Source organism: Trichomycterus rosablanca, chromosome 11 (genome assembly GCF_030014385.1).
Source record: "Trichomycterus rosablanca isolate fTriRos1 chromosome 11, fTriRos1.hap1, whole genome shotgun sequence".
Taxonomy (NCBI): domain Eukaryota; kingdom Metazoa; phylum Chordata; class Actinopteri; order Siluriformes; family Trichomycteridae; genus Trichomycterus; species Trichomycterus rosablanca.
The window spans coordinates 12,007,285-12,026,570 of record NC_085998.1 but is presented as its reverse complement, the minus strand read 5'-3'; the positions used below and the strand labels follow the sequence as shown (position 1 = coordinate 12,026,570).

Sequence of the window (19,286 nt, the reverse complement as noted above, 5' to 3'; positions counted from 1 at the left end):
CAGTTCACTTGCACTTGTATCTGAATCTAAACCAGAAAAAATATATAAATATGAATTTTCTTGAGTATGTAGTCAACAAAATGGGAATGTCTGCCAATGTATGTAATGTAGGGTAGAATTAAGACCGGTATTATTAATGATAATCTAGGACAGATGGAAGCCTTTATTTGTTATATATACATACACAAAGTACAGTACAACAAAATGCTTTTTCCAGGTCAGACCAGGGGCAGCCATTGTACGGTGTTCCTGGACCTGAGAGGGTTAAGGGTGTTGCCAAAAGTGGCTTCATGGCAACCCCCTTTCAGTTGGTAATCTCTAACTCTACTCAATGTATATATATATTTACCTCCTCCCCCCAGCTGTGTATAATTCACACTATATATCTATATCTAATCTATATATATCCATATCTATCTATCTATCTATCTATCTATCTATCTATCTATCTATCTATCTATCTATCTATCTACAGTATACTGTATATACAGTGTATCACAAAAGTGAGTACACCCCTCACATTTCTGCAAATATTTTATTATATCTTTTCATGGGACAACACTATAGAAATAAAACTTGGATATAAGTTAGAGTAGTCAGTGTACAACTTGTATAGCAGTGTAGATTTACCGTCTTCTGAAAATAACTCAACACACAGCCATTAATGTCTAAATAGCTGGCAACATAAGTGAGTACACCCCACAGTGAACATGTCCAAATTGTGCCCAAAGTGTCAATATTTGTGTGACCACCATTATTATCCAGCACTGCCTTAACCCTCCTGGGCATGGAATTCACCAGAGCTGCACAGGTTGCTACTGGAATCCTCTTCCACTCCTCCATGATGACATCACAGAGCTGGTGGATGTTAGACACCTTGAACTCCTCCACCTTCCACTTGAGGATGCGCCACAGGTGCTCAATTGGGTTTAGTCCATCACCTTTACCTTCAGCTTCCTCAGCAAGGCAGTTGTCATCTTGGAGGTTGTGTTTGGGGTCGTTATCCTGTTGGAAAACTGCCATGAGGCCCAGTTTTCGAAGGGAGGGGATCATGCTCTGTTTCAGAATGTCACAGTACATGTTGGAATTCATGTTTCCCTCAATGAACTGCAGCTCCCCAGTGGCAGCAACACTCATGCAGCCCAAGACCATGATGCTACCACCACCATGCTTGACTGTAGGCAAGATACAGTTGTCTTGGTACTTCTCACCAGGGCGCCGCCACACATGCTGGACACCATCTGAGCCAAACAAGTTTATCTTGGTCTCGTCAGACCACAGGGCATTCCAGTAATCCATGTTCTTGGACTGCTTGTCTTCAGCAAACTGTTTGCGGGCTTTCTTGTGCGTCAGCTTCCTTCTGGGATGACGACCATGCAGACCGAGTTAATGCAGTGTGCGGCGTATGGTCTGAGCACTGACAGGCTGACCTCCCACGTCTTCAACCTCTGCAGCAATGCTGGCAGCACTCATGTGTCTATTTTTTAAAGCCAACCTCTGGATATGACGCCGAACACGTGGACTCAACTTCTTTGGTCCACCCTGGCGAAGCCTGTTCCGAGTGGAACCTGTCCTGGAAAACCGCTGTATGACCTTGGCCACCATGCTGTAGCTCAGTTTCAGGGTGTTAGCAATCTTCTTATAGCCCAGGCCATCTTTGTGGAGAGCAACAATTCTATTTCTCACATCCTCAGAGAGTTCTTTGCCATGAGGTGCCATGTTGAATATCCAGTGGCCAGTATGAGAGAATTGTACCCAAAACACCAAATTTAACAGCCCTGCTCCTCATTTACACCTGGGACCTTGACACATGACACCAGGGAGGGACAACGACACATTTGGGCACAATTTGGACATGTTCACTGTGGGGTGTACTCACTTATGTTGCCAGCTATTTAGACATTAATGGCTGTGTGTTGAGTTATTTTCAGAAGACAGTAAATCTACACTGCTATACAAGCTGTACACTGACTACTCTAAGTTATATCCAAGTTTCATGTCTATAGTGTTGTCCCATGAAAAGATATAATGAAATATTTGCAGAAATGTGAGGGGTGTACTCACTTTTGTGATACACTGTATATATACAGTATATATATATATATATATATATACTGTATATGTGTGTGTGTGTGTGTGTGTGTGTGTGTGTGTGTGTGTGTGTGTGTGTGTGTGTGTGTGTGTGTGTGTGCGTGTTTAAGTTGTTTAATACACTTTATTGCTTTTTTTAAATTAGATTGTGTCAACTGCATATTGATGAATGCTAACATAAGCTAGATTATCTACCTAACGACCCGCCCTCCCCTGGGTTGTTATTTTTGCATCTTTTTTTTTTTTCTTTTTGAGGGGGAGGGGTCCATGCAGTAATTAAGAGATATATAAGTAAGATCTGTTGGTGTTAGAACTTATATCAGGCTTGACTGGCAGATCTCCAAGCTTCTGTCTGGAAGGAAACATCAAGATCAGATAGTGTGCCTGTGGTAAAGATGTTTACTCTCCAGTGGACAGGTGGTAGCAGAACTATTTAGTGAGCTGTCCGAAAAGCAGTTTAATTTCCAGCAGTCCAACTTTTGGGCGCTTGATTGGTGCAGCGGTAAATAATGCTAGCCCACTATTGCTGGGATCCAGGGTTTGATAGCTGTGCTATCGGTATGATTGGCTATGTCCAAGGATGGCCGAAGCCCCACTATGGACTAGCGTTCTGTCCGGAGTGCGTTACTGCATTGCGCCCAGTGATTCTGGGGAAGCCAGACCAACCCTGACCCGGTGGGGGAAGCATGAATATTTAATTACATTAAAAAATGTATGGTGTTTAGTGGATGCTTTTCTTCAAAGTTACTTCCAGTTGGTTCCAAATACAATCACAAGCAATTACAGGCCCAACAGCGGCAACATGGCAGTACTAATTCAGTACCTTACCCATTGAGCTACCACCACTACTTTCAAATTCCACTTCCAAATTCCACTTCCAAATTCCACTCACTGTTCCTTTCCTTTTACCTAATAGCTATCAATATGGGAGGTTGACGGTTAACATGTGCTTCCTCCGAGACACATAAAGCCAGTCACTGCTTAATTTTGTATTTTGTTGGGCGGATCTCTGCACTGGAAAGAGCATGCAAACAGCCACGCTAAATATGAGCTCATGGATGCCTTAAATTGCTCAATCTTGCTCCTATTAATAGGTAATTGATCATATTAGCATACATGTGGGTGTGGCCTTCCCTCTGTTCTAACCGTCTTTTAAATATTTTTGGTGCATAAAAAGTCAAACCCCGACTGATTAGCAGCATTTTTTCTCTCACATCTGCTCTTTCCTCCATGTCCAGTCATGAGAGAGGTGATGCATATGGTTGCGACCGCTGGGCTGCCAGGAAGGCTTTTTCATTAATCTTCCGCTAACGAGCCTTCACTCTGGTTCTAACGAGCCGTAATTGCCTCTGTGCCCCGGCTGGAATCAATGCGTCAGTTAAAGCTGTGGCCGCCGTGAAGTCAGTTGTTTAGAAAGACTCAAACAGGTCGTCGTCATGTTCAGATTATCATCAGTGTTTGAATTTTGCTTTTGTTGATTGTTTTATTCGTTATAGTTTCCAGTCAGCTGTTTCTGGTCTTTATAAAGCTTTTTGTTGTGGCACCTGTTAGCGCTGAGTGTTTTTCCCCCACAGAAACAACTGAGCTGCTCATTTAGCATGGTAGCTGTTAAGAAGCGTCTGTGTTACACGTGCAGAGAAAATGCTGCATTATGGATGGCATTTGTATACAATGCTGGATTGTTTGCACTTATGGTGACATACGCTTGAGAGAATCTGTTTGTTTGGTTTAGGCTAACAGAAGGCAGTGTGTCTCTGCTGGTACCACCAGTTTTTCAGAGCTTAACAAGCTGGTCGGTGCTAGATTTGCCGGCTCAGGAGCAACTCGGCTCTCAATTGCTATGAACTGCTCAACAACTTGATCCAACTTAAGAAATATATCTAGCATGTCAAATATCTGGATATGAGTTGCCCAACTTGCAATAAGTGCCATGTTGAACAGCCAATGAGAACGCAAAACACAGTGGAAACGCAGGGGAGAAGTTGTAAAAAGGTGGGACAGGGGCATAATATAGTTTATATCAGAATACATCGGCACACACACAAGTTTTACAGTATTTCTGACCTTATCGTTCTCTACAAAACATAACACCAACGTTACAATGCAAAAAATATTTATTAACCTCCAACTCACTATAGAACAAACAATCCCTGCTGGCCACTCAGATTCATTTATTTTTTCTCATTGATTTTACGCTGCACTTCAACACACAAACTTTGATTAAACCCCTCGTCACTAATGCAGTTTGTTTTCGTGACAAAATGTAGTTTGGGAGACCAGAGAAGCTCGCCTGCGATTCCAGTTGGTGATAGATGGTGTAGTGTGAAACCCCCTTCGCCGATCAGTCGTGTAGTGTGAAAGCCAGATTACAAGAGATCCAGTCGTGTAGTATGAACTGACAACTTGGAAAGTCGTGTTGTGTGAACTTGCCATTAATGTAACATGAAAATGAGCGAAAGGGATCACAAATTTTTCCTCAAAAAACATCCTTGCAAACCTTTAAAACAGTTGTCAAATCATCGTATCATTGACGTCCACCTAGATGTCATAAAGTTGATCGGTGACTAAGTGTGCGTCGGAAATGGTACACCATCAGCATGAAGGTGGTGTTGGCAGCAGGGAAACTGCAATGGGAATTGAAAATGACAACACTGGGAGAAAATTGGAGGGAAAAAGGTACAGAATGTGTAAGACAGAAGGAATCTGTGTATGAATGCATGAGTGGGAGTATAGGTTGGCATCATAGTGACTGGCACATCACCGAGTGGACAATGGGAGAACCGCCCGCAGCCTGTGTTTCAGCTGTGGAAAGGAGATAAAGCAGACAACAAGGCAACTGAAAGGCAGACAGACAGGCGGGTACATAGACTGGCACAACATCAGTTTTGTTACATATTCTATTCCACCACCTTCTACATTACATCGCATCATTATAACACACACACACACACCCGTATGCAAGTAAGTAAAAACCCAACAGCTGCATGCGGAATTTATATGTGCTCATAAATGCGTATCCAAATCCCTGCTGTTGCCAACGCAAGATTCCTTAACATACACGCACCACTGATGGGCATCTCAACCATTCTGCTACTCTAATCCATCTGTTGTAAATGAATGCTTCTTAAATATCTACAAATAAAAATACTTTCAATTAAAATTAGAAACATTTAAAATATCAGAAGGGAAATTGATGTTCCTGGAGTACAAACTAGACCCAATTCTGTTTAGACCCCAAATTTGGTACATGTGGGCATTCGGAAAAGCTCGGGTAGGTCTTGAAATAGATCTAGAGCTTAAGTGTGGACCATGCCATGTGGGAATATGAATATCCCAGAACTGTCAATGTTACAAGTTCTTTCATTGCAATTGAAACTGTAATATAATGAGAGGAAGAGCATCACTGAATGTAGAGGGGAGAGTGTTTGGATGTGGTGTGTGTTTTGTGTGTGTGTGTGTGTGTGTGTGTGTGTACACAATTCTGGTACATTGGCACCACAGCTGGCACAGTACTGAATGCCACTGAGAAAAATGGACACTACATCATTTAGCTGGTGGGGAAAGATAAAGTAGACCAGTTTCTTGCACACACTCTCTCTCTCACACACACACACACACACACACACACACACACAGTGTATGGGCGTATGAAACTTGTCTGCTTTTTATACACTCACATCTGCTTTGCATGCACACACGCATATATGTGTAGATAGTAGGTATTATTTGGGTGGTGGATCATTCTCAGCACTGCAGTGACACTGACCTGGTGGTGGTGTGTTAGTGTGTGTTGTGCTGGTATGAGTGGATCAGACACAGCAGCGCTGCTGGACTTTTTAAACACCTCACTGTCACTGCTGAACTGAGAATAGTCACCAACCAAAAATATATCCAGCCAACAGCGCGCCATGGGCAGCGTCCTGTGACCACTGTCCTGTACACTTCTATACACTTTACATCCAGGGGTATGAGCACACCTGACCATGAGCTTGTTGGACCCTTTATTTTAAAACCACGGGCATCGATATGGAGTCTGACCAGCTACATCTGTGTAAAAAATGAATGATGAATGGCTAAATGAATGTTACATTGGTTATTGTACCACCAGTAACTATGGTACATCCAGACAGGTTGTAGATTGAAATTTTATAGTGGAGAAGTGGTGGGAACAATGACTGACTTTGCGCTCTGACCTCAGTTTCCAAACAAGCTGGGATATGCAAACATATACATTTCATTGTACTTTCCCTGTGGATGTAAAATAAATGATCTGCCCTCGATTATTTTAAATAGTTTATGATTTATTCTAGCAGTTGTAATGGCACTTTAAAACAGGACGCAGTCCTGATAAAAATCTTATTTTGATGAAGGAGAGTTCTGGTTAGCGGAACTGGTGAGGACTGAATTGTTGGGTAAAATAAAAGCGTATCTGTTCCATGACACGCGTGACTAAAAACCGCTGCAGAACTGTGTTCAGTGGGAACGTTTCAGTGTGAGTTAGCCTTGAGCCTTTAAAGCAGCTGCAGTGGGGGTGTTGGTGGTGTGGAAGCTTTTCTGTCTGCAGAATGATCCGATGAAATCATACACACACGCACACACACACACACTTATCCAAGGACAACAGGCCTCATCATTCAAAAGCGGCGATGCAGCCACCTCACAGCATAGTGTCACTTAAGATAAAACAGTAAATCTGCCTAGCGTACGATTTTTACCACATTCTAAATAACTACGAAACAATAAACAGTTCAATTAATATATAACTACAGAACTTAAATGAAAAGGTTTAAATGAAGTCATAAGGGACTTTCAGCAACACTACTGTATGTTGCACTCTTTATTTTAAAACAACGCTCATACGCTCATACCAGAACAACACACACACATTTGGTTAGTGGGTGGTGGACCTATGGTGGACTTATTCGATTGATGAATGGGGTTGAGGGGTGCACAGTGAACAGAACAACAGATGGACTTCAGTCAATCTGTATAGTAGGTGTAGCTAATAAAGTAGTCAGTGATATATACATATATATTCATTATAAAATAATTTAAAGTTATGTGAAACTGTTGTCAAACTGTAAAAAACGTCACTTTAATTACTTAAATTATCATTATTTAACATTATTTATTATTAATAAAATTATCATTGTGTAGCATTATTAAATTATCATTATTTATTATTAAATTATTTTGATTGTTATTAAATTGTCATTTTATTGGTATTAAATTATCATTATTAATTATTATTAAATTAGTGTTATTTATAATTTTATTATTATTAACTTATCATTATTTATTATCATTAAATTATCATTATTTATTATCATTAAATTATCATTATTTATTATTATCAAATTGTCATTATTTATTGTTTTAAAATATCATTATTATTATTTATCATTGTGTTATTAAATTATTATGATTTATTATTGATTAAATTATTATTTATTATTATTTGTAATTATTAAATTAGCATTATTTATAATTTATTGTTATTATTAAATGAGCAATATCATTGTTAAATTATTTTAATTATTTATCAATGTTATTATTGTTATTATGATTTATTTATTTTTTGTTATTAAATTAGCATTATTTATCATTTATTGTTATTATTAAATTAGCAATGTCATTGTTAAATTATTTTAATTATTTATCAATGTTATTGTTAAAGTTAAAAAGTTGTTATTATTATTGTTATTATTATTATTATTATTATTGTTATTATTTATTGTTATTAAATTAGCATTATTTATCATTTTAATTATATGTACTAACATTTATTGGCAATATTTATATCCAATGGTCCAACAGTGGTGGACCATCAGCTCAGCAAGAGCTCAACATTGTTTCTAGGGGGTTTCAACCACAGGGTACTGTCAATGCCCTTACCTACCATGTTGGTACAGTGTGCAGGTGAAGATACAGACTTTAGCTAGTCTTTTTTTAGGTACATTTAGTGTCTGACAGGGCTCTAGAGTGCGACCAATTTGGTCGCACATGCGACCTAATTTCTCAATGGTGCGACTAAAAAAAATCTCGGGTCGCACCGGTGCGACCAGGCGTCCGAGGAAAAAGAACAACAACAGACACACATTAGGCCAATATCATGGTCTAAACCAATCAGAGATAGTGAAGGGCGGGACAATATTGTAGCGGTGATATGTGAGCGACATTCAGCTCAGCCAATCAGAATGCAGCACCAGGTTTATACACGTGCGTTCGGATGTTCTGCCGTAAGTTTAGTTTTGTATATGAGACTCGCCGGATGTCCCCAGAATGGAAGTTCGGGTTCTGGAGCTCGGCGGTGTAAAGTGCTGTAACGCTTACTTAAGTCCTGACTAAACAGTTAAAGTGACTCGACCCTGCCGTGTGCCTTTATTCCCACACCTCCACCACCGCACAGCAAAAGACCCGCAGCATCCCCACCGGACAGCGGCTAGGTGAGCCGACCCTCTACAGTAGCAAGGGGCTAATGCTAGCGGTAAAGTGCCGCGATAGTGAAAGTAAAAACACGACAATATTTTCGTTAAGTAAAATATAAAAATAACTAAAAGACCAAAATATATTAGAATACATGTAGTCAAAATACGCAGTGAGTGCACCGCAAGCGATTTTGGGAATCTGTGTAAAAGATTCAGTAAAGCCGATAATATAATGCACTGCATTTAAGATTACACTCTAACACACACACAAACATATACATATAATTTTAAATATACACACACATATAAATAGATATACACACATACATACACATTTACTCTATTATTTTTATAATTTTTATAAGTGTGCTATAATTAGTCTGTAATACTATAATTAACTGTAAAGAAGACAGTGGCCGGCAATAGTATATTTGTGACTGGTTCTAATACATTTTGAATTGAAAGGCTGAAAAAGCCCAATGCATCTATAAAACACATTACATGCCGCGATAAATGCACTGCCCAAGTGTCCCCTCTCCCCACTGCCCTTCATTGTCAGGCAGCAGCAAACAGATCATCAGACGAGGCCATGTTGACCAGATTGTTAGTTATTTCCAAGTCAATATTGCCTGTATGGACAGTGATTTAAAAAAAAAAAAAAAAAAGTGAACCTGTAAAACTGCGGTGTTAAATGCGATGCGGTCGAAAATTTGGGTGCACCTAACTTTTGTGCTGGTGCACCTAAGAAAAAAAGTTAGGTGCACCAGTGCAAAACGTTAGTCTAGAGCCCTGTCTGACCAGCTGGGTAAGTGGCTTTTTTTGTTTGATATTTTATTGGTAGTCTGCAACGTGTTTACATCCCTAAAAATATTTTAAAAATACCAATAAAACTGTCCCTCTTTGGGTTTCTGTTGTGTTGATAGTGGTACCACAATGTGCTCCTGGTAAAGTGCTTATGGGATCAACCACCTCCAGTCTGTCAGGTGCTCTCGTTTGTAGTTATAATAGCCCCCACTCCTCTGAAACTTCTGTCAAAAGAACATCAGAGTCCAGGCACTGATAATGGACAAAACGACTTGGCTCGTGATCGTTTTGAATTATCTAAAAGGTGTTGGGCCTGATGTCAGGGCTTTGTGTGTTGTTCTGGTATGAATTTGTCAGCTGGTATCACATCATCAGCTCCTGAGCATCACAGTAAGATTATATTCATATTAAGCTCAGTGCATTTATGGTTGACACTTAAAGCTCTCAAAATAGTTTTGACTGATGTAAAAAAAAAACTGAAATCAGGAGTCAGGAGGAGGATTTTCTTTCTTTATTATTTTTCTGCTGCGCTAGGTTAATCACATTTAATCCTTGTCTGTTCGGCTCAAGATCCTTCTATAGAGCAGGAACCAAGTCAACCCTGCCAAGCGATTAATATCAGTAAATCCTCTCTGGGCCGTAAGGGGCAGACAGAGAGCGGGGCTTCAGGAGATGATACGTTTGAATTCCTACACTGAGTCTTCTTTATACAGGAAGAAAGACGGATATGAAAGAAAGGTGACGGTAATGGATTTGGAGGTAGGATAAGGGAGGAGATGAGCACCTGACAGAGCATGTCAGAGAATAATGGATTTTGTTTTGTCTTTTATTACTTTTAAATGGACGTTCTGTTAATGTCTTATGAATTCTTAACCTACAAACAAGTGAAAAGCCTTTGTCATGATGTCCCACCCATTTTGAATGAACCATAGCTCTATTATGTGAATTGTTACTTGCTGTAAGAAGTAAATGAATATGTAAATCTATATAGTAAATGCTAATCATTTAGAGATACTATTGAAACAGGTTGGGTTTTCTTTCTATCATTTATTTTTGGGGCATTCTTTCCAGAAATGCCTAATGGGGTATCAGTTTCCTTTTCCTGCAACAGCCAGTTGCCACAGTCAAGGCACTGGCATAAGTGGCAGAGAAATACCATGAAATACAGAGAGTGCTGTGGTCATCCATACCTGCCTATGGTCTGTTATGGGAATTCAAAATAACCCTTAAAGATTGACACAGACAACAGCTGAGGACCGATCTCATAATACAAACACTCACACAGCTTTACAGAAGAGAAATATGGATAACGTCCACCCTATCGCAGTATTTATACCCCGCTTTTACTGCCCCTTCAGGCTAACTCTGCTCAGCGACCCAGCTCAAGGCCAACTTTCCACACCAAACTTGTTTATCATTTTACAAGAATGGTCAGTTTGTTAGGCTAGATGGAGTAAAAAATATGCAAACATGAGCCAGTCTCTTTTGTAATAAAACAATACAAATATAATTAACATACCTGCTACCTAACAATTACACTTTCTTTTTATTTGACTGACTAATGATCTATCTTTGACAGTGTCATGTAAACTAAAGTTTTACCAGTTTCACTTACCAGTTTTTAATCCTAATGGGAAGATAATTATATATTTTTACACTAAACATCTCACTTCCTTCTGAAAAAATATTAATTCTCCCAGCACTTCTAAAATCTTCTGCATCCGCTGTCTAGTTTTAATTTCTCTAAAGCTAGTGTGTTTATCCAAAAACTTGTGAACATGTGAACATGGGGGAAAGAAGATGGGGAGAGTTTTAGATTTGTTTAATAAGATAGCGACACCCAGAGCTCAAACAGTTCAAGCAGTTTTTATTTTAAACCTGGTTAATAGCAGGTCAACTTCAATTTTATTTCTAAAATGTCTCATGAACTGTTTCAAAAATGGTAACGGGTTGCAAATGGCCCGCAGACCGTAGTTTGGACATCCCTACTTTACTACAAAAAGAGTTGGCTTAGATTTTTCTAAATGTCCCTACAACATTGGAATATACAGTAGTAAACGTTGCACGTAATTAGGGTTAGCGGTTAAGGTACTGGACTAGTAATCGAATGGTCGCTGGTTTAAGCCCCACTACTGCTATGTTGCCACTGTTGGGCCCTTAAGCAAGGCCCTTAACCATCAATTGCTTAGACAGTATACTGTCACAGTACTGTAAGTGGCTTTGGAAAAGCATGTGTTAAATGCCTAAATGTAAATGTAATTACTTCTGAGCTCAATATTTAGGAGGAATGTCCACATACTTTTGACCATATAGCATATGTAGGTCTTATGTAGCCTTATGAACGCCGCCTTTTTATAACATGGCCTCATTTTGGAAAGCATTTGTGTGTATTGCAGTGTTTTTGCTGTATTGCCTTCATTAGAAAGTTCATTAGAAATGAGTGATGATGTTCATTTGAAGAATCTCTGAATTGAACAGAATGAAAAACTAACACAGGCACATACACATGCACAAACATGAGTGAGTTTGTTTTAAGGGTGGGGGTTAAGTTCAGGGGTTCGATTAGACACAGTCTGTGGTATCCAGACCACCCTCTTGTATCTATTCCCCTCAGGTCTGCAGAGGAAAGGCTGTGTGCTGGGTAAATGAGGGTATTGTAACGACATGCCATGTGACCCTCGTGCTCTCTGCCCCGGCACGTCCTCAGCACACCGGCTCTGTGAGTTAGGGTAACAGGTTGCAGTTCCACTTTGCCCTCGTAATTTCTGAAACGTGCCATGGCTGATATGTTCCCGCCTCTCCGGATGCACCAGAGCGAATCTAAACTTGTGGACTGAGTGAAGAAAGGAGTGTAGAAATGAAGAAACTGTGTCAGTTACTGAAAGACAAGATGCATGCTTACACGCCCACATTGTTCTGGTTTTGTGATTCTGATTCTAAATCTGAAGTGGCACAAAATAAAAGTAGTTGATGTTTTGTTTATAGGTCACCAATTTAAGTGACAACTACGCAGTTAGCCACTTGGAGCCGGGAGCTGGGAGCTGATTGGCCGGGCTGTATGGATGGAAGAAATGGCATTGCTGTTTTCCCTGTCCTATCCTAGTCGTCCATGGCTAGGAGTCTTTGCTTCTGAGCCTTCTAGTCGCCCCTGTTGATTTAAGCTATGTTAGCTAATCTTATGTGTCTATATACATAAGGGGGTTATTAATAGGGTCAACCAAAATATTTCACTTAACCTACATGAATTACAGGAGGTATAACATACACCGATCAGGCATAACATTATGGCCACCTTTCTTATACTGTGTTGGCCCCCCTTTTGCTGCCAAAACAGCCCTGCAACTGTGATGCACTGTGTATTCTGACACCTTTCTATCAGAACCAGCATTAACTTCTCCAGCAGTTTGAGCTACAGTAGCTCGTCTTTTGGATCAGACGGTGCATCAGTGAGCCTTGGCCATGACCCTGTCACCGGTTTACCACAGTTCTTTCCTTGGACCACTTTTGATAGATACTGACCACTGCAGACCGGGAACACCCCACAAGAGCTGCAGTTTTGGAGATGCTCTGACCCAGTCGTCTAGCCATCACAATTTGGCCCTTGTGAAACTCACTCAAATCCTTACACTTGTCCATTTTTTCTGCTTCTAACATCAACTTTGAGGATAAGATGTTCACTTGCTGCCTAATATATCCCACCCACTAACAGGTGCCGTGATGAAGAGATAATCAGTGTTATTCACTTCACCTGTCAGTGGTCATAATGTAATGCCTGGTCAGTGTATATAGTGCACAATATAGATCTAAAAGAAAACCATTTAGAGGTTAGCAATATTAAAAGACTTGGCTCAGCATGGCTGTCATTGTTAGGTTATACACTAGGGTGGCACAGTGGCACAACTGGTAAAATGGATGCCGCACAGCGACATGGGTCCTGAGGATCTGGGTTTTCCTCTCCTGGAAAACCAGTTTTTCATGTTTGCCCCATGTCCATGTGGGTTTTTCAACTGGTAAATTAACAAAATAAATATTAAAATAATAATAATATTAATAATTCAATAACAGCAATAATAAAAAATAGCAACAAAAACAACAATATTAATAATAAATAATATCAATAATAAAAATAAAATAAAAGTAAAAATAGAACAATAATAATAACTATTATTAATATTTTTATTACTATTATTATTGCCATATTCTATTCTAAAATCTATATTATACAGTATGTATATATAGTGGCACCAATCCAGTCTCTCTCACAAAGAGGGGCAATTTAGTGTAGCCAACCCACCTTTTGCATGTTTTGAGGTGTGCATCATTAATGCAAGGATAAAAAAAAACAATAATAATATAATATCAACAGCAACAACAATAATAAAATAATAATAATAAAAAGCAGTAATCATGAAATAACAAATAATAATAATAAATTAACAATAATAATGAAAATAAAATTAATATTATAACAACAATAATAATTAGTAATAACAACAAAATTGATCATGTAACAACAATAATAATAATAATAATAACAATAAATGCTATCGTTTTTAGCACACTTACTGTGGGACACCATATCATGCTTTTTCAATCCATTCTCTCTCGCAAAGAGGGATAATTTAGCATTGAGGTGTCAAATGCATAATTAATGCAAGGATTAAAAAAAATAAAAACAACAATAATACAGCAATAGCAACAACAGTAATAAAATAATAATATAGAATATCGGCAGTAATAATAAAATAATTAATAATAATAATAATAAAATAAAATAAATAATGACAAAGTGCTATCGATTTGTAGCACAATTACTATGGGACACCATATCATGCTTTTTCAGTCCTGTCTCTCTCTCACAAAGAGGGGCAATTTAGTGTAGCCAATCCAAAATACCCATAGGAAACCCATGTACACATAGAAAAAAACAAGACAAACTCTCACAGACAGCGACCGGAGGCATGGATAGATCCCTGTTTTCCAGGACCCTTGTTACCCTGCGCCACCCACTCTACGGTCTGTGCCACCGTGCCTCCCTGTACTCTTAAAAGTGCAATTTATTCAAAGCAAATTGCTTTAGTAAATGTATCTTGTTAGCAAACGTTTGTAGCGGTGTTAAATCTCTCAAACACACATTGCCGGAGGACGATGCTTATCCCACCGTGCTTTTATACGCTGTTTATATGCTGTAAAGTGTAGAAGAGAGAGATCTAAAAGCGTAAGCTCTGCCAGACGTTAGCTTATTTAAAGATCTCTCATCTCAACCCGACTCCCCCCCCCCCCCTCTGCCCGCTAGCTCCATTAGTCTACACTTTTCTCATTTATCTGCAAGAGTTCTCCTGGGCTGAGAGGCAATTATGCAGTTGTATGGTGTTATATTTCAGTTCTGAAGCGTTCGTTATAATACGGCATGCTGCAAGGCCCGGCCCCGCTAACACCCTTGTGTCTCTGCAGTGCAAAAAGGTATGCTAACAACTTTATAGTGGGAGAGATGACAAGTTTGGTTGCATTTAAGTGGCACTACACAGATTTAACAATCCTCCTAAATGATAAATATTACATTTACTGGCTGGTTAATAGACATTGTGGAAGTGGTATTGCTCTGGCATGTTTGGCTTTTCTTTTAAAGCTCCCAATCTCCAGAACTGTCTTTAAATTTGCATTTAAATGTAAAACTTATAGGTTGTTCAACCTGGTCTATACATGGCCAAGGTAATGACACTAGCCATGTAATCATGCTGACAGTGTTCAGCAAAATGATATGAAACTTTTAATAGTGTCCATAGAGTCAAAAATAAATCATTAAAAAAATTGATTAATTATTTAAAAAATAATAATAATACAATAACAATGACAGCAATAAAATAATAATAATAATAATAATATAGCAATAATAAAATATCAGCAACAACAACAATAATAATAAAAACAATAATAATAAAAATTAATAACAAAATAAAATAATAATAGAATAACAACAGCAATAATAAAATAATAATAATAATAAAATAGCGATAATAAAATATCAGCAATAATAATAAAATAGCAACACCAACAACAGTAGTAACAATAGATATAAAAATAAAATAACAAAATAAATAATATAACAGTAATAAAAAATTAATTAAAAAAAAAAAAATAAAAAAAAAAAAATAGGTAACAGCAATAATAAAATAATAATAAAATAGCAATAATAAAATATTAGCAATAATAATAAAATAGCAACAAAACAACAATAATAATAAGTAATAACAAAATAACAAAACAAAATCAAACACAACAATAATAATAATAATAATTGTTATTATTATTATTGTTATTATTATTATTATTATTGTTTTAATTATTATTATTGTTTTAATTATTATTATTATTGCCATATTAATAATAATAATTATATTAAGTGCTTTCAATATTAAGTGATTGTCTTAAATTGCTCTCATTTTGTCATATAAAATGTAAATCAGACAATAATGTGCAGGTGACATTTTTACGTTAACGCTACAATAGGTGTCAAATATCAGGTTCTGACATTTTTAACCAGAAACTTATCCAGAACCACGTCAACTCTTGCAATTTCCCCTATCAATGTGACAATTATCTAAACACACTTCTAAATTTCAACATTCTTTGTAATGCCACTTACAAAGAACACAGCGGTTGCACAACACCTTTCTTCAATACCTTAGACAGGGTAATAATAGTTGTGAAATACCTCCAGGTTTGATTTTGTTAACTGAGAAGCACGAAGCCCAGGCTGAATGATTTGTCACTTATAATATCCACACTCTGACTTTTCCACGTTAACCCAGGGTCATTTTCATATTTCTGTTGTTCAGATTTTCATACATGCAAATTCTACATTTGCATAACAAAGGTGGATGAATATTGCTGTACAGATGGCTGCAGGGCTGAATCACCCTGCAGTGCTTTACTTTGTCTCATACAGATTTAGTGGACTGGTGTGTTCATGAATGATTCTGTAGAAACAGCAGTGCAGCAACGGTTTGTTTTTCAAGAGCCATTTTAATTAGGATATATTTAATCAGATAAACATGCACCCAGCAGTGATTTTCTCTGTCCATCAACTGCGCTGCTTCTAATTAGTCTCTGTCTAAATAGTGCAGTATTTTTTTTCTGTGTTTATTTTGTGGGTTTGTATGAGACAGCTGGAGGATCTCGCTGAATCTTCATGTCTCATATCACAGCAGGTTCACTTTTAAACATAATTAGCTTGCTTACCGACTGCCTAATTTTGGTTAAGTTTACAGATGTATGGAAAGTAAATCAGTGCTACTGTTTCAGATACACTGTATGGACAAAAATATTGAGACACGCCTTGTAATTATTGTCACAGGCGTATAAAATCAAGCAGCTAGCCATGCCAAGCATTGAATAAAGTGGTGTAAAGCATGCTGCCATTGGACTCTGGAGCAGTGGAAATGGCATGTTCTGTGGAGTGACGAATCTCGCTTCTCTATCTTGGCATGATGGACAAGTCTGGGTTTGGCAAATGCCAGTAGAACGTTACCTTTCTGACTGCATTAAGCCAACTGTAAAGTTAAGAGCTTGACTGGCCCACACAGAGTCCTGACTTTAACCCTATCTAATTGAGAGCCCATTGAGGCCCTCTCATCCATCATCAGTGTCTGACCTCACAAATGCCAAATAGTTAGCTCTGAATGAGTAGACATTAAATCCCACAGACAAACTCTAAAATCTTGTAGAAAGCCTTCCCAGAAGAATGGAAGCTCCTATTGCTGCCAATCCCATATTAATGCCTATGGATTTAGAATGGGACGTGACAAATGATCCTGTATGTGTAATGTACTGTATAGGTGTCCCAATACTTCTGCCCATAGAGTGTATGTTGCAGGGAGATTTTGAGGATTGATTGCAGCTGGTGTATGTGCACAGATGCATCGATCACAACTGGAATCAGGTTTCTTTTTTTAAATAATGGCCCCTTTTCCTTTGCAAAGGAATACGCTGGATGACTGATGAGCGGACGGGTGCACAAATGTGATCTCACACTTAGGCTGAAATACAACCTCGTGTGTTCGAATAGTGATAAAGGGCAGTGTATTCTACAGTGATGTCATCTGTCCCGAGCTGACGCCAAGTTATAATTGGGGAGGAAGTCCATGATCCAAGATATAATTGCTAATAATGCTACCAGAATTAAAGTGTTTGAGTAGCCTAGTATAAGTCCTGATTTGAACCACCAGGAGCTGAAGGGTCTGTTTAATGTCTACAAACTGAATAAAAGCCTTATTAAAGACGTTCTACAAAGAAAAGTAAGCTAAAGGTCCTCCACGGTAATCATAGAAAGAGTTTTCTATGGTTTGTAGACCTTGCTGCTTAAAGTGGTGCAAAGTCATTACATTTTGGGGGCAATAACTTTTTCCACATGGGAATTACAGGTTTTCAATAGCTTGTATATAGTGGAGTAATGAAACACCATTAGTTCTTTAGCATTTCACTCATGTAATGTTTTGATGCTGGTAAGTAGGACTACCATGTGGTCCAAACCTTCCCATCAGCGCCCAACTGGATTGAGATTCATTGACTGTGCAAATGACAGAATATGATGTACATTATTGTCCTTCTCATACTCATATAGTGACCACTATGCCTTGTGCATGAGAGAACTGTCATTCTGGAAGATACCACTTTACAAATTTATAAAGTTATACATTTAATAGCATCTGAAAGAACAAACTAAGGTAAGCAGTGGTTGTGGTTTTTTTTGTTGTGTTTGGGATTTTGGCCGCTGTGCCGTGATTTGCAATGAAAACAAAACGTCAGTTTAAGCTTTTAACTGGTACCTAGGAAAGTAAAGGCACTAAGTAAAATGGCAAAATATAGTCGCTAATTTGTTGTTGTTTTTATCTGAACTTACATATTATTTGTTTATTTCTACGCTACATTTCCAATATATGTTTTGTGTATATTATATTGACTCGTGACTTGACGCTGACTCTAGCCTAAAGACTCGTGACTCGACTCGGGCTCGTATTTTGTGACTTGTGAACATCTCTGGTTTAATATTGTATGGCGGTCTGTTCTCCATAAACTAAACACTTGGTTTTACATCTGACTTCAGTAAACAAATACTTAAACATCCATGTCTTGTTAAAAACAAATAAAAACAATGATATTGTATTGCATGTATGATGTACAATTATTTACGTCTGTTTTCTAATTACCACTGACCTCATATGGGCCGGATGGGGACAGCCAAAGGGCTGGATGTGGCCCGGGAGCCATACAATGCCCAGGTGTGATATAGTCCATGAATTCAATACTTTGATCATGTAGAGTTCCTGTTAGGATCATATGTGCTTGTTTACGTTTATGGCTTTTAGCATTTACAATAACGACTGAACCATATATAAGGCTAAGAGCCTTGCTTAAGTTCCCAACAGTGGCAACCTGGTAGATGTGGGGCTTGAACCTGGACCTTTTGAATACTAGTCCACCACCTAAACCACTTGATCTGTTTCTCTACTTGTTCATTTTGGTCTTTTCTGTAACTTTGGTCTCAATGTAGATACGACTTAAGAGCACTGGAGTTTTCTTTAAAATAACATTCAACAAACCTATCAACCTCTCTCCTCTTTCTTCTGTAGAGATCCGAGGTAACCGTGGTGTGAAGGATGGCCTGGTTCGACAGCCTCCCCTGTACGACACACCGTACGAACCAGCAGAGAACGGTGGAGATTCTGACCCCTTAGGCTCACACGAGAGCAGACTGCCTCAGGATGACGAGAGGCCGCCGGAGGAGTACGATCAACCCTGGGAGTGGAAGAAAGAACGCATATCCAAAGCCTTTGCAGGTGAGACCATGTGTATGTGTATACGTGTGTTTTGTGATGCTTCCGCGATTGTTTGTGCGCTTGGTGGCGTCTGAGGTGGTGGTGCATTGCGCTCTGGCATCGTTTGTTATTGTTTGTGTGCTGA

General features: G+C 38.5%; 1 protein-coding gene across 1 annotated transcript in view; it reads left to right on the top strand.

Moving 5' to 3' along the window:
* The window catches only part of zgc:158464 (uncharacterized protein LOC791139 homolog), a 203,605-nt gene that overhangs the window by 127,831 nt on the left and 56,488 nt on the right, over window positions 1–19,286 (top strand). The window contains exon 3 of the mRNA XM_063005154.1: window positions 18,956–19,162. Within this exon, the coding sequence (XP_062861224.1) occupies window positions 18,956–19,162 (207 nt within the window). The remainder of the gene's footprint in view (window positions 1–18,955; window positions 19,163–19,286) is intronic.